The sequence below is a fragment of the Choloepus didactylus genome, chromosome 5, assembly GCF_015220235.1.
Source record: "Choloepus didactylus isolate mChoDid1 chromosome 5, mChoDid1.pri, whole genome shotgun sequence".
NCBI classification, from domain to species: Eukaryota; Metazoa; Chordata; class Mammalia; order Pilosa; family Megalonychidae; genus Choloepus; species Choloepus didactylus.
In genome coordinates this window covers 152,674,944-152,691,025 of record NC_051311.1, presented here as the reverse complement: position 1 = coordinate 152,691,025, position 16,082 = coordinate 152,674,944, and the positions used below count along the sequence as shown (strand labels likewise).

Sequence of the window (16,082 nt, the reverse complement as noted above, 5' to 3'; positions counted from 1 at the left end):
CACTATAAATATAAGGTCTATACAAGCAAGCAAGTAATGGGGCATCTGCTCTCATTATACGTGAGGGCATAGGACTTAGTTTTCTTTGTTTTTTAAAGCATCTTAAGTTAACAGAAGTCATTTCATTAGTCTAGCTCACAAAGCAGAGGGAGAATTTATAAGCTTCATTCTTACCAACATGAGTAGGCAAGTTCATCATTTAAGTGTAGCTCAAAAGATTCACCTAAGTTTAGAGGAGAAGAACCTTATCTTGGATTATTTTTGTGAGGATTTCCAGTTCAGCTAACTACAGCCACTGGAACACCTATATCATATTTGGCAGCGGAATTATGAGAGAAGGGAGATGGCAAATTGCCCCTCCTCCCATTTCAAGACATTTATTTTGAAAGTCTCATCTAATACTAGTGTATTGTGACTCTAGCACACTATAAATAGAACCTAGTAGTAAAAGGAATGGTATTTGGAGTCAGGTAAACCTCTCCCACTTCCTAGCTGAGTGACTAAGCAAGGTAATTATCTCAGAGAAATGTTCTAAGGACTACATTGGATAATGCGTGTGAAAAGCCTGGCATGGCTAGTGGTTAAGAACTCTAATTTGCTTAGGCCCTCTCTAATGTCCAATATTAAAAAACCAGAGGAATATGAAATACCAAAAATACAAATCAATGAAGGGAATAATACGGACAACAGACAATCAATCCTACAGGATGAAGGAAGGAAAAATTAGCTGAAGCAGATTGGAGTCCACATTGTATTTTGTCTCTTACCCCTATTAAATGGGAAGCCCAATTCCAATTGAAGCTGCCTATTACCTTCTCCCTTTGTCCTCAGTTTATTCAGTGGCCTTAAAATTTCAGTTATAACAAGGTTACTCCCTGAACCATCTAGCTAAACTACCCCTTTTTGTCCCAGTTGTTGGGCTATCAATGCTCAAGTAACTTCTGTCCTATGGATTCTATCTTCTAATATTAAATATCATAAGACTTCTTTTGTTCATACACCTACTTTTGGTTCAATTTGTATCTTCTCACTTTTACAAATTTTGTCTCCATTTGTTCTGTCGTTTCTCTCTCCTGGTTCTTCTCGAAACCAGGAATTTATATTTGCACAGCAATTATTAGCAAAGAAACATGGAAAGACTGAAAGTTCACATACATTGGGGAGTTGAGAGGAAAAGGCATGAGAAAGAAGGTTAATACAGAACTTGATAAGTGCTAACACATTGCGCACTGATGAACATCAAAGAAGTTTTCATCTATTACTCAATTATTTTCATGGGATGAAATAAGTAGGAAACCACCTCATTATCAGGTGTCTCCTTGCCCCTGCAGGCAAACTGTAATCCCTCTAGCCCCACCCCCAAGTGTAAACAAGAGAGATCCAAAGTCCAAGGAATTGCTCAAGAACACACAGGAAGGAGTTGTTCACTCCCTTGGATTAGAATCCTGATTTCCTGAAAACCAGTGTGGTTATCCTGCATTAACATCATATTCCCTTACATGGTTCCCTTAATTCAGAGCCCCCCCTAGTCCTGGACCCTGCTCTCAAGGACCTTAAAGAACCAGCAACCCCTGGCTGCCAATTAAGTGACAACTTCATGAAGTAGTATTTTTTAAAGTTAGATAACTAACACTTCATCAAAGCCCATGTCCCGGAGTTGCACTCCCTGAAAGCTATCACATTTAACTCAGGAATTTCATCAGGTACTTGCCTCCAGTATTTAAAAATACAGTATTTCAGCTATTTGTGGAGTCATGAACTCTAGCCACTGTATAGTAACTTTCTCTTCTGAAGATGAGAATTTAAAACTTATTCTACCCTCACTTTCCTACCTCCATACTCAAATAGATCACAAGGTTTAGTTTTTAAAGGTTTTCCTCAGTATGAGTATATAAGTATACTGTGATTACATTTCCTTTCTTATAGAACTTTTTGTATGTTTCCTGAAATGCCACTTTTATAACTGCTTTGCTTTTTTGCTGCTTTTTCTGTGTTTCTATTATTAATTCTTCCCAGATTCCCCAACAGAATTGTAAAACCCTCTGCATACTGTTTTTCTCATGGTCAAATAATCAGGTAATCTAACAGTTCTCTCCCCCCCATCTCCGAGGAGTTTTGCCCTTGGAACTCTGTCTTCCTGCTCCTGTCCAGATTAGTTGCATGTTTGAAACTTTTCATTCTCCTCCCTCCCTTCATTATCTGGGTTTAAAAATTCTAGGTTAGATATAATCATCTCCAAATTTTGAAAACATTGCTCCACCTCTCGATTCCAGTGTTGCTGATATAAACTGGATTCCAATGCCAAATCCTTTATGACTTTTCTCCCTGAAGCTCTCAGGATCTTTTGTTTTATCCCCAGTTCTGAAACTTCACGATGATGTGCCTTTGTATGAATTTCTTAACCTTCATTGTGCTGAGCACTTAACAGGCTGTTTCACTATAGAAACTGAGATCTTTCAGTTTTGGTAGATTTTCTAGTAGTAGTTCTTTGAAAAAAAACATCCCTCCTCTATTTTCTTTGTTTTTGTTTATGAAACTCCTATTAATTGGATTTTAAAAATGTTTTTGCAACATTTTTCATGTCTTTATTCGTTCTAGTAAGTTTTTTCCCACCCATCCAATTCTGTTGATGATTTAAAATTAAGGCTGTCATTTTAAATTTTGAAGAACTCTTAAACTGTGCCCCCTCTTTTTAAAACAAACAAAAAATAACATCCTTCTCTTGTTTCATGGTCGAAATATCTTTTATCTGAGGATACTAGTTATGGAATACTTTTTAAAACCATTTAGTTCTGCTTTGTTTCCTTCAAATTCCAAGCAGAAAAATATTTGAAGTGCTGTGTTTGTGAGTGGGGCTCAGACCTGCTTATAGGAAGATGCTAAATGACAGTATCTACAAGCCATTTCTCTAGGGTCTTTCATTTGCTCAGTCTTTCCAGAAGAAAGGGGTTTTGGAGAGACAGTGATGGGGAAGTGAAGAGGGAAGTGTTACAGATGTCTGCATTCTGGGAGGGTCAGTGGCATTTTACCATTCAGTATGAAAACTTCTACTCTTCATAATGACACCTCTCACCATCCTTTAGTTGTCTGCCTTGTGCCTGGAAAACCTCTGGTTCTTTATCTTCAGCATCATAAACTCTAGTCTTCTGCCAGGGGAAGGATGGTAGTCGGCTGGCACCTGGTGGAAGAGAGAACCTGAGTGTTCCTTACACAGATTTTCACGCTATCTCTATTTTCTGCACTGCTTCACTGCTCCCTTCCCTTCTGCCTTCCAGGCACCAGCAGTTCCAGATCCTTTCTACATTTAAAAGCATCCAATAAATTTAAATGCATAAAGCACTTACACCAATGCCTGGCATATAGAAAGCACTGAATAATTCTTCCAGAAATGTGTTGACACATCTCGTCTGCATTCATTTCTCTTGTTCTTTTTGTCTTTATAGGTTTGTAAGTTTTTCATTCCCTCACTGTCATTTAAGTAAGATTTGAGGAAAAATTAAGATTAATTTTAATTGAAGTCCTCTTTAATTTTTAAAATTAGCGTCGCCTTTTTTAAAGCCCTTAGTTTCTGAGTGGCTCTGGACACCCTGCTAGGCTAAAATAAAGTTTCCCAGCGCCTCAGAAGCCGCCCAAACCTTTGTCTTCAGAAGGGCAGCACATCTCCACAATAGCACACGTTCTTAGGGGAGCCCGGCACAGTGCAATGGAATATGCGGTCGCTTGGAGTCAGAAATCCCAGCTCCAGCATTTACCAGTTGTATGAAATTTGACAAGCCTCTGGAGCCTTTTTCTTCCGTTACAATGCCCACCACCCTACCTTTACCCCCCTTTTCTTTAAAGACACTCACTGCCTGGTACTTGAAAGGGGTTCGAGCTTGTAGCAAAATAGGGTGTACTTGGCTGAACCCTGGGAGTTAGGCGCAATCGGGAGGTTTTCTCCACTAATACACCGACTCCCACCCCAGGCAAACTCCAACCGCTATTGCGGGCTGAGGCGCGGGGTCAGCTTGCCTGTGACTCCGCACAGACCTAGCAGCCGGCGTCCCAGGGTCTAAGGCCCAGCACTGGCCTTTCATGACGCCAGGTGGGTGCGCACCTCCAAGCTCATCTATTAGCAGGAGTCAAACCCTGGCGCCCTCAACAAACATGGCCGCCGCGTTAGCGTCAGCCCGCGCTAGAGACCGCGCTGCCGCCTGGGAATCGCAGGCTCGGCATCACCCGGCCCGGAACCACGTGACGCTAGGGTGCCCGAGGCGGCGGAGCTCTCGCGAGTGGAACCGCGTCGGCGGCCTAGAGGCGGGGTGGGGGCTCCCCCTTGAGCTTTCCCGGCGGCTCTCAGCCTCGCAGTGCACGCGCCCACCTGCTCGCGCTCCCAGTCCCGGGCGCTGCCGGTGAGGAGCCGGGAGTGAATGAGGGAGGGAGTGGGGCGCCCCTTCTGAGGCCGGGAACTGGGCTGGGCCTGCCTGGGGGCGGGAGGTGAGGAGGGTGGTCTGATGCCGGGGTCCGGGGGAGCACCCCTGCGCTAACAGTGGGGGTTGCTGTGACCCTGTCAGGCAGGGTCCGGTCGTGCAGGTCAATGGTGGGGCCCAGGAGCTGGATGCCCACCCGGAAGGCCCCGCGGATCTCTGCGGTGCCCGCACTGCTTGCCACGGGCCGCAGCGTGGTGCACCTTTGGAGTTTAGATGTCATAATCTTCTCTGTTTTCATTAGGAGAGGGGGCGGAGGCCAAGTTGGTGGGCCCCTTAGGTCTTTTAAAATATGCTGGGTTGACGTCAAGTGTAGAAACGAGGCAACTTAATTCCTTGCCTCACGGTACAGTGTGTACTGTGTCCGGTGGGAAATCATGAGGCAGCCGATTAGAGGAGATCGACTCATGAAGAAAAGGGTTAGAAAGGCAAAGTGGTGAGTTTGGGGGAGACGCACTTACTTTGGACAATTCATCTAGTCTGTGTGCATATTTTTATTTAAGCATTTAGTCTTGACTTTCCGAGGAATTCATTAAAATTTCTCTGTAGCCAAACAGTGAGGCTGCTGATAGACATAAGGAAATTCCTTGGATATCACACTGCCAAATGCCTGTATTTTATCCTCACAGGTGACATGCCCCATGTTCTTGAAGCTCAAGAAATGAATGAATAAAGTGTGTCAGCATCCAGAATATTTTAATAAAATTATAACTCTCATTCTTTCCTTAGCTATTAGTTGAGGGAGTCACTCCAAAAGCAGATATGCAGAAGTCCAGGTTCATAGACTCAGCCGCCATAATGGAACAACTTTGTTGCTAGATTAAAGTTTTTAATCCTCAGTGAAGAACTGATTGTGGTAATTTTTGTTTTGTTCAAATTTGCCATGTTTCTTTATTTCAATAGGAATAATGCTGTCAGCATGTCTGCACATTCCATGCTCTGTGAACGAATCACCATAGCCAAGGAACTGATAAAGAGAGCAGAATCCCTTTCCAGATCAAGAAAAGGTGGCATAGAAGGTAGTGCCAAGCTGTGCAGCAAATTGAAGGCAGAATTAAAATTCTTACAAAAAGTAGAAGCCGGGAAAGTAGCTATTAAGGAATCCCATTTACAGAGCACTAATCTAACACATCTAAGAGCCATTGTGGAATCAGCAGAAAACCTGGAAGAAGTTGTTAGTGTTCTTCATGTCTTTGGTTACACGGATACCTTGGGAGAAAAGCAGACCCTTGTGGTGGATGTAGTTGCAAATGGTGGTCATACTTGGGTGAAAGCCATTGGCCGAAAGGCTGAAGCTCTGCATAACATTTGGCTGGGTAGGGGCCAATATGGTGACAAAAGCATCATTGAGCAAGCAGAAGACTTCCTCCAGGCCAGTCACCAGCAGCCAGTGCAGTATAGCAACCCTCACATCATCTTTGCCTTCTACAATGGTGTCTCCAGTCCCATGGCAGAGAAGCTGCAAGAAATGGGCATATCTGTGAGAGGAGACATAGTAGCAGTTAACTCACTGTTAGATCACCCTGAAGAGCTCCAAATGAGTGACAGTGAATCGGATGATGAGGGCCCTGAACTTTTGCAGGTGACCAGAGTGGACCGAGAAAACATACTAGCAAGTGTTGCATTTCCAACGGAGATTAAGGTTGATGTGTGCAAAAGGATAAATCTGGACATTACTACTTTAATCACATATGTCTCTGCCCTCAGCTATGGAGGCTGCCACTTTATCTTCAAAGAAAAAGTGCTCACAGAACAAGCAGAACAAGAGAGGAAAGAGCAGGTTCTACCTCAGCTGGAGGCATTTATGAAGGACAAGGAGTTGTTTGCTTGTGAATCTGCTGTCAGGGATTTTCAGTCTATTCTAGATACCTTAGGAGGTCCTGGGGAGAGAGAGAGGGCCACTATGCTAATTAAGCGAATTAATGTGGTGCCAGACCAGCCTTCCGAGCGTGCCTTGAGACTAGTAGCTAGTTCAAAAATCAATAGCCGTTCTTTAACCATTTTTGGGACTGGGGACACCCTAAAAGCCATCACAATGACTGCTAATAGTGGTTTTGTCAGAGCGGCAAACAACCAGGGTGTTAAATTTAGTGTGTTTATCCATCAGCCCAGAGCACTTACTGAGAGCAAAGAGGTTCTAGCCACCCCCTTACCAAAAGACTACACAAGTGGCTATGAACACTAATGGTATCCTGTAAATATTGTCATGGAAATAAGTTATTTACACCAAAGGTTGGCTCTTCCCATCTAAATTGGAAACAATAATAATTAAAAAAAAAAAAAAAATGGTCTGTAGTAAAAATAATTACTTACAACTCTAAAACTAGTAAGAGTTTTTGTTTATCTCATTTATATTTAAAAGTGTATAACCTCCTAAAGGTAGAAAAAGCACAAGAGACAACATTATTTATCAAACTATGTTATAACAGTTAAGAGCAAAAATACATCTATCTAAGGCTTTTAGCTGTTTTGCAGTTGTTTTGTTTAATTCCATAGGGCTATAACCCTTCCAATTAGGTATTCACATTTCATGGAATATGGCTGCACTGCATCTTGTTTTAAATATCTAGAGAAAACTGATACTTGTTTTTCATTGTATTGGTTTATCAGTTGATCTGGGTTGAGGCTGAGAGGTAATAGTTCATAGTTAATTTTAGGTTCTAAAATTAATGGCTGTTAACACTGAAACAGTTTAATTTGAGCATCAAATTCAGTCTAGTGGGTATATTTACAAAGAATCTCTAATGCAGAAGAAATTAAATTGAATTCTGACTATGTGAGTCCCATGAATCTATTGATACAACTTTGTGAAAAGAAAGACAGCTAACAACCTTACTACTATAAAATAAACCCAGAACACCTAAGGGAAAATACTAACTTGAATAAATTGAAAAAGTGAATTATATACAATTTTTAAAAAAATTTAGATGTTATTTTTAAGTACAAACAGTGCCCATATTGCAAGTATTTCAATAGTGAATGCTCCTTTTTCTGTTCCTTTTGCAAGTGGAAAGTGATAACCAGGCATTACCTCACTCTGGTGAAATGGTGACAGGAGCGATTCCATGCCTGTCACATGACACAGTCCTAATAAAAATAAATTTTTATGCCCACATCGCGCCAGGTGCTTTATTTTACCAATTTACAGCAAAGCAAAGCAAAAATCAGCAAAGTAGATACGTATTCACCGTATTTTACAAATTGGGAAACTGAGTGTTAGAGATTAAGTACTGTGCTTTTGTGTCACCAGAACCTGACCTCAGAAAGACTTGACAAATTTCCTCTTGTGGAAAGGGAAGTCCATTCCCAGCCTTCATGTTTGGTAGGAGGTGGTATTTGATTACAAGTCTGAATTAGGATATTCTTAAACTGGGCTCCATGAACACTGAAATAAAGCACAGAAGTAAGTGTGTGGGACATTTCTTGGGAGAGATTCTATTACTAACTTAGGACACATTTATTAGGGGAAAAAATCTGTGGTTGGGGTTCCAGTTTAGTGCAAAGAGATATTTTACTTGTTTCACAGCTGAAATAGTCTAGTGTTAGAAATCGAAGTTGGGTTTTTTGAGCACCGATTAAATACCAAGCATATTGTAATAGTTTGGTATGGAAAGATGAATTCTTCATCTTAGTCGAGTGGAGATTAACAACTGAAGTGCAATGTCTGAAGTGCAATGTCATAAATTCTTGAAAAGAGTTATGTTTACAGTACTTTGGGAACACAGTAAGGGAGTAATTCTTGCTATGGGACCAGGAAGTCAGAGAGGAAGTAATATTTGAGGGTCTTGGGTGTGAGATTTTGCAAGGTATGTAAGAGAAGGGGGTACTCTAGTACAGGGAATGGGATTGGGCAGGTAGAGAAATGTGAATGTGAGGGTGTGTTCAGGGAACAGGCTCAAGTGGACTGTTTATAAAACAAGGTGAAGCTAGTAGGAAAGTAGATGAAGTTCTCTGAAGAGTTTGGCATTAAGAGAGCAATTGCACTTTCTAAGGAAGGCTGGGTCATGATCAGATCTCTTAGGGAAGCCATCAACAAAAATCTCCTGTAGCGTGGAGGAAGAATTAAAGGAAGGGAAGATGGAGCAATAATGGCCTCAGCAAGGACAGTGATAAAGGAATATAGGGTCATGGGTGTATGCTGGATTTGAGGCAGAATCGGCATGATATTCGTTCGTTCACTTAGTTAGTAGTGCCTATTAAGTGCCAGAAACAGTACGAAGGACTGGGATATAAAGAAAAGGTTTGCTTTCAGGGAATAGCAGAAAGAAGGTAGGTTTCTGTGCTTGCCCATTATAAATTGATACTGGAATCTTTGCCAGCTAGAAAGCGGGACAGCCACAACACTTCTCTGAGGGGAATTGTGTTCTGAAGAGGGCACGGCTGTGTCCCACCAAAACCATTCTCTGTTTCCAACCATTCAGTGTTCACAATTCCTAAGAACATAATTAATACAAGTGGTAGATGTGGACAAGTAATGGGGCAATGCATCCTGGAATGTAAAGTAAGAAATAGTACACACACACACACCGAAGACCTTCTCTTATTTACTAAAAGATAAATTAATAAAGGTAAAATATGAGGGAAGTCATTATAAAAGAAATGTCCCTCAAGTATTAAATGCCAGTTAAAAATTGGCAAGTCAAAGGAATCATAATAGTTATGAAGCAAAGCAAATGTTCAAAAAAATTATGCAAAAAGATAGGTAATGTAAATAATATACTATGATTATGATGCGGAATTGGAAGGCATAGGAATGGGGAAAAATAAAAACATGTTAAAATCCTCATCTTATTTAGAAGGGAGTTGACAGCAACTTTCTAATTTTTTTACCTTTGAAAATAGAGTGTATAGTTCTGGGTAAAAAACAGGAAATGTAACTATTAATATAAATTAAACCAAGTTGAATAACTTCCTAATAAAGAGAGAGGATAAAGAATGACTGTAGTCCATATAGGAAAAGACAAAAGAATTATCAAGGAAGCGTAAAAAAAAGCATAAAGTAGGAGAGGTGTAAGAACAAGAAGGCTATAAAAACGGCTTTGGAGAAGAATTAATTGAAGGGAAATTATACACTATTTTATGTAAATTTGGAAATCTCATTGAAACAGATTTCTTAGGAAATATAAATTAGAACTGAAGAAATCAAAGCCTAAATAATCAATAATCATTGAAAAAATTGTTTTTAAGTGGTCCAGTAATTTTCTCCAAAAAGTGTCCAGCTCCAGATAGCTTTATTAGATCAGTTTTTTTCTTCCTTTAAAATATAATTCCCTTGCTCATTCCCATGTAAACAGAACCTATCTTCCCCATCTATGTTCTGAAATAGAGAGAGAGAGAATTCAAAGTGGTTAGATGGAGGCTAAAATACTACCTGTAACAAAACATTGAATACAACTATGTTGGAGGGCGTGGTTTATGTCTGCAGTTACAGGTAGTGTTGGGGTGTTGGGGTGGATGAAGAGGAGAGTTTATCCCCAAAAGAACTGCAGAGAACACCTCTCTTGTGGGAAGTCTGTTCCCAAGAAGAAATAGGGCAAAGCTGAGCCACTCTAGACTTGGCTCTCAAATTTAGGAATTAAGTAGATGATCTTTCCTGAAGCAGATAAGGACCAGGAGTATGCTCGGGGTGAAAGAAAGCCCTCTATCACAGAGACAATGTGGGGAAAAAGGCGTTTCCCTCTCCATGGAAATGTAAAATCATTAAAGGAGATACACTAAGGTACAGAAACCGTAAGGAAGGAATACAAGCAAATAGGACTTCTGGAAATGAAAAAAAACTCTCACTGAAATTAAAAGCTCAAAAATAAACTTTTTTAAAAAGTAGGCAAAACTGAAGAGAAAATATCTGAACTAAAATATAAATCTTAATAAATACCCCAGAATTTAGCAAAGGAGTAAAAAGATGGAAAATGTGAAAGAGAAATTGAGACAGGAGTGGCCATCTTCCTTGCCAAGGAGACACAAGTGGACGTCTATTAGTACTGCCTCCTCTTCCTGCCACCTCCCGCCTGATTTTCATGTGCACAATGTCTGTGGCTTGCAACCATTTTATGAGGATGAGAGGCCAACAGAATCTCACAGACATGGTGCTGATTTTATGCTTCCCTCAGGACTTCTTGCTGTGTGAGAAAATAAAATCCTACTTGTTTATGCCACTGTTGTGGGCTTTTCCATTACATGTAGTTGAAAATGCTTCTAACTCATATTAGGTTTATTTGTTCCAAAAAGAGGGGATAGACAAAATGGGGGAGAGGCAATAAATACATGTTTTAAACATATGGAAAAAAAGTTAAAATAGGCTATGAACAGTGTACCTATAAGCTAGGTTTAAAAAAGGTTTTGAGTTTTTGTTTGTTTATTTCGCCTTATTTACTTTGTTTAGGTTTTCTTTTGCTGAAATATTTCAAACTGAAGACATCATTTCATTTCACTTATAAGTACCTAAGTATTCAGTTGTAAAACAAACATTTTCCTACACGTTCATGATTCCATGAGGTCACCTAACAAAATTAGCAATAGTAATTCTGAGCATCATCTAATGCCCAGTCCATATTCAGATGTCAGGAGAGACTGGTTCAGTCAAGAATCAGACATGTACTTAGGTTTAATGTTTCTGAATTCTATTTTAATCTAAAACAGTACCCCACTCTTCTTTCATGACTCTGACATTTTGAAGATTCCAGGACAGTTGTTTTATAGGATATCCCAGATTTGTGATTTGTCTGTTTTCTAGCAGTGAGCTGTATTTCCTGTAAGCTGGAAATTACAGCTAAAGGCTGGATTCAATTCCAATTAAACATATTGAGCAAGAATACTTTGTAGGCGATACTGTGTCATCATTTTGTATTATACCAAGAGGCACCTAAGATCTGGTTGTACCATTTTAGTGATCTTAAGAATTATCCTTTGGATAAGGTGGTAATAGCTAGAACTTTCCACTGGAAAGCTACAGTTACTCCTTTGTGATTAGTCAACTGTGAAATGATACTTTGGCACCAATGTGGATATTCAATTCCTCCTCACCCTTTTACCTAATGATTTTAGCAGGCATTGATGATTGTTATCCGAATCGATTGTTTCCCTGGGGGCAATATGGTGACTTTACCTGATTCTGTCTTTTCTTTTACATTTGTTAGCTATCATTCTTATTTCCGTCATGAAAGGGGCCATTTGTTTACTTACCCTGAAGTACAGTTTCCCCTGGAATGACAGAGTATGTGCTTAATTCTTACTCTTGAATAATTTTCAGAGTAAGGGGGTTTGGTGTAAAAAATAGTAAATTAATTTTTTAGGAGGGCAGTTTTATTTTTTGAGAATCATACTTGACTCATAAATTATTATATATTCAAATGTGCCTAAGTCAATTGCACTTATTATTCTTTTTTAATTAAACATTTTATTCTGAAATAATCATGGATTCACAAGCAGTTGTAAGAAATAACACAGAGAACTCGTGTACCCTTTACTTAGTTTCCCCCGATGGTAACATCATGGAAAACTCTAATACAATATTATAGCATATTGACATTAATAATGTCAACACAAAGAGCATTTCCATGTTGCCCTTTTATTTATTATTCTTCCTAATGTTTTAATGGTCCAAACTTTTGCTGGTTAGAAACCCCTTCAAGGCCCTGTTCTGGTTTCTTAAAGCTGCTCTTATGCAAAATACCAGAAATAGATTGGCCTTTATAAGGGGATTTATTAGGTTACAGATTTACAGTTCTGAGGCCATTAAATGATACTAAGGCATCAACAAGAGGATACCTTCACTGGAGGAAGGCCTATGGTGTCTGAAACACCTCTGTTAGCTGGGAGAGCATGTGGCTGGTATTTGCTGGTCCCTTTGCTCCTGGGTTCTGGTTTCAAAATGGCTTCCTCCATAATGTCTCTGGGTTTCTATCTCTCAGCCTCTGTACATTCTTGCTTGTTCTCCCAGGGCATTTCTCTTTAAGCATCTGGGGGTCCTCTCTTAGCTTTTCTGGGGTAAACTCTGGGCTTCCTTCTATCAGCGTCTCCAGGGATCTCCAAGCATCTGGGGCTGTGTCAGCTCTTAGCTTCTGAAGACAAACTCTGGATTAGATATTTTAGCTTCTCTCCAAAATGTCTCTCTCAGCTTCTCTGAGCTCCTTGTTTTCGGGAACTCTCTTAAAGGACTCCAGTGATCTAATTAAGACTCACCGTGAATGGGCATGGTCACATCTCTATGGAAATAAATTAATAAAAGGTCTCACCCACAGTTGGGTGAGTCACATCTCCATGGAAACAATCAAAAGACTCCACCCTAACCAAAAGACTATTAAGTTTGCTCCCACAAGATTGCATTAAAGAATATGACTTTTGTGGGGTACATAATAGATTCAAACCAGCATAGTCCCTGTGAGTTTTTGACATAATCCCATTGTATTTGGTTTCTTGCTTTCTGGCATAACAAGATGCTTCAGAACCACCTTGCACTTTCCTGCCAAAGACCTGGAATCAGTGATTTCTTCAAGGAGCCTGAATTCCCTTTAAAAAACAATGGCATTTGAAAACAAAAGTCTGAGGACTAAAAGCCCTCATTGCTGCTTGATAGTCACTGCTCCAGGGCCCGTTCAGTGTGCAAAGATGAAATATGTTTATTTCAAAGTAGTTAATTTGTATTGATATTTTCAGTTCAAATGAACATTATAGGATTTTATTCAACTTGAATTTTAAACTTTTTGTCTCCTTTCTCTTGCACTGAAAGTATTTTCCTGATTAATAATTACTTATAGGCTTTATGCTTTGTAGTTGGGTTTTTTTGTTTGTTTGGTTGGTTTTTGGTCCTTTTAGCCCATTAAGGATATATAGTTAAAGTACTGTTTTAAAGTCATGTAAAAAAATTTTCCCCTTGTGCAGTTGTATTATTAATTTGATATATATAGTTTGGTTCACTTGTTTCAGTTTATATATTTTTCCTTTTTGGATTTAATTTGTTTAAATATGTTTAACATTTGTGTGGTTCAAAAGTAAAAACCATATTTAAAATATCATTAGAAACTGTTGTTTCTGTATCTATTCCTTGACATCATTTACTTCCACCCCCAAATAAACCATTTTTACCCATTTCACAGTTTCTTTTCCTCCGTCTTTCCATCCCTTTATCTCTTCTTCCCTCCTTTCTTTCCTTCTTTTCTCAAAACTAAACAGATACATAAGAATATTTTTCCCTTTCTTAAACAAACTTTTAAAATAAACTTTTTTTGCAGCCTTTTTTTTAAATTTAGAATTATGAGCTGGAGATCACTCCCTATGAACTGGGGTCTTCCTCAAGGTTGTGAAGGTGATATGTACTCTAAAGTGTGGATGTGCAATTGTTTAGTCAACCACTCTCCTCCTCATGGACGTTGGGTTGTTTCTAATCTTTTGCTTTCACAAATACCACCATGTGCACAGTTTATGGGATTTTGTTCTTGTTGTTTGTCCCACTGCAAGTGAATCTTTAGAAATGAGATTTATCTTTAGGAATGAGATTTTGTCAGAGAGTCTTTGTAGTTTGGTCAGATATTATCAAATTTCCCTCACTGGGGATATTAACTGTGTGATGGATTTTATTTTGTATCTCGATTTGGTTCTCAGTCCTGATCTGCATTCCTGTAGGTGTGGACCCCATTCATTGTAAATAGGACCTCTTGAAGACATCGTTTTAATTAGGATGTGACCCAGCTGAATGAGAGTTGGCTTTAACCTGCATTACTGGAGTCCTTCACAAGCGAAGAAATTTAGATAAGTATGAAGCAAAGCCAAGGGAGGGAGCCGGAAGCCGGAAGTTGGCCGAAACCGGAAGAAAGAGGAGAGGACATCACTATGTGATGAGAAAGCCAAGGAAGTCCAAGGATGCTGGCAGCCAGCACCAGAAAGCTACCAGCACTGGAGAAAACATGCAGTGTTGCCAATGCACCTTGATTTGGACTTCTAGCCTCAAAACTATAAGCCAATGAATTCTCATTGTTTAAGCATGGTGTGGTATTTGTCATAGCAGTTGAGGCAAAGCTAAGACAGACAGTTTGCATTCTCACCAGTAATGTGTGTAAGTGACTGCTTTCCCACAGCCTCACCAGTAGAGTATGTTGTCACACTGTTGGATCTATTTTTACTTTTTGCATTTCCCTTTTAAGAAAGAACTTGAGAATCTTTTCATGTTTAAAGGCCTTTTCCATTTTTTTTCCTGTGAACTCTTCAGGTATCTGTAAGATCTACCTTTTTTTTATGATGTTGTTTATGCCTTCAATATCCTCTGGTTTTTGGCCCATTTGATCTATCTTGTATTGAGATAGATGTATTACATTATCCTTGAATACTCAATAGTTTCTGCTTTATGAAAGTTTCTGCTGGGTTGTTTTGTGTATAAAAATATGTTAAATTGTCATTGTGAATTGTAGTCTTTATCAAGTATCCTTCTTTGCCAGCCTTTATACTCTATTTTGTCTGATATGTAAGATCCCCTGCTGAATGTTATAGCACTTGCCTAGTATATCTTTTCCCATTATTTTATTTTTTCCTTTTTAGCCTTTTGAGTCATTGTGTTTTAGATATGTCTTTTGTTTATAGCAAAGATTTGAGTTTTACTATGTGATCACATTTGAAAATCATTTTATTTAATTGATCAGGTAAGTCGATAAATGAACATATATGCCTATACTCTTTTAGTCAATTCTGGCATATTATATATGTATATATATATTTACAGAAACTTTCACCCTGTGTTCTATTTTTCTAAGGGCTTTTTTGTTTGTTTTGGTTTTGCTTTTGATAATTGGAAATGTTTGAATATTTGCTCTGGTGACTAGCTTTTTATAATATCCATTGTTCTCCTTTTTATTTATTGGATCCCAACTCTGAGCAATAATATTTTTTGCAGCCTCTTCTTTCCTCCTCTCTTCCTTCTCTCCAGCATCCAACTTTAAGCATTAATATTATCATATTTTGGTTTCACTTTGTGTTCCTAAATATATTTAGGCTTCTGCTATTTTTTTTTTTCCTGTTTGAAATGATGTCACCTGTTTCACAACTTTTACTTACAAGTATATTGATGAGTTAATTATGCTTCCCCTTTCTGTTTTTTAATTTGTGCTATTTATACTTTGTCATAGAATTTTTACATACTATTTTCCACCCTATTCCCACCTTTGTTTTAGTCTTAGATATTCAGTTAAATATATTAAATGCTCACTACTAGTCTTTTTACCCAAAGATTTCTCAGGTGTCAGATTCCTCAAAAGAGCCAATGGGCACAATATTCTCTGCGTTTTTGCATGTTCAGAACTCTTCTTCTGTAGCTTGGATATGTGAAGGCAGCTTTATTGGTATGCAAAATTTGACATGTGAAGGTATGCTATGTGAAGAAAGCTGTGATAAGTGAAGGAAGCTTAGTTGTTCTTATAGTAAATGTTGCTTTTGAGAAGTTTGATGCCAATTTAAATTTCTTCCCTTGGTGAGTGATTCTGTCCTTTTTCTGGGAGGTTCAGAAGACTTTTTCTATAAAACATAATAACTGATTAAGATGTTTTGGAGTCTAATTCTCATATACATGTTATACCTTTCACTACGTAGACGCAGGACTTCAGTTTTTTTTTTTTTTTTCAGGAATCTTTT

The 16,082-nt window shown here is 38.8% G+C and overlaps 1 protein-coding gene across 1 annotated transcript; it reads left to right on the top strand.

The window, feature by feature from the left end:
• Positions 1 to 4,235: 4,235 nt before the first annotated feature.
• C5H7orf25 (chromosome 5 C7orf25 homolog) lies at positions 4,236 to 10,715 on the top strand. Its single transcript, XM_037837562.1, has 2 exons — positions 4,236 to 4,391; positions 5,370 to 10,715. Exon 2 carries the CDS (start codon positions 5,386 to 5,388, stop codon positions 6,649 to 6,651), a length of 1,266 nt encoding a protein of 421 aa, XP_037693490.1. The 5' UTR covers positions 4,236 to 4,391; positions 5,370 to 5,385; the 3' UTR covers positions 6,652 to 10,715.
• The last annotated feature ends 5,367 nt before the right edge of the window (positions 10,716 to 16,082 follow it).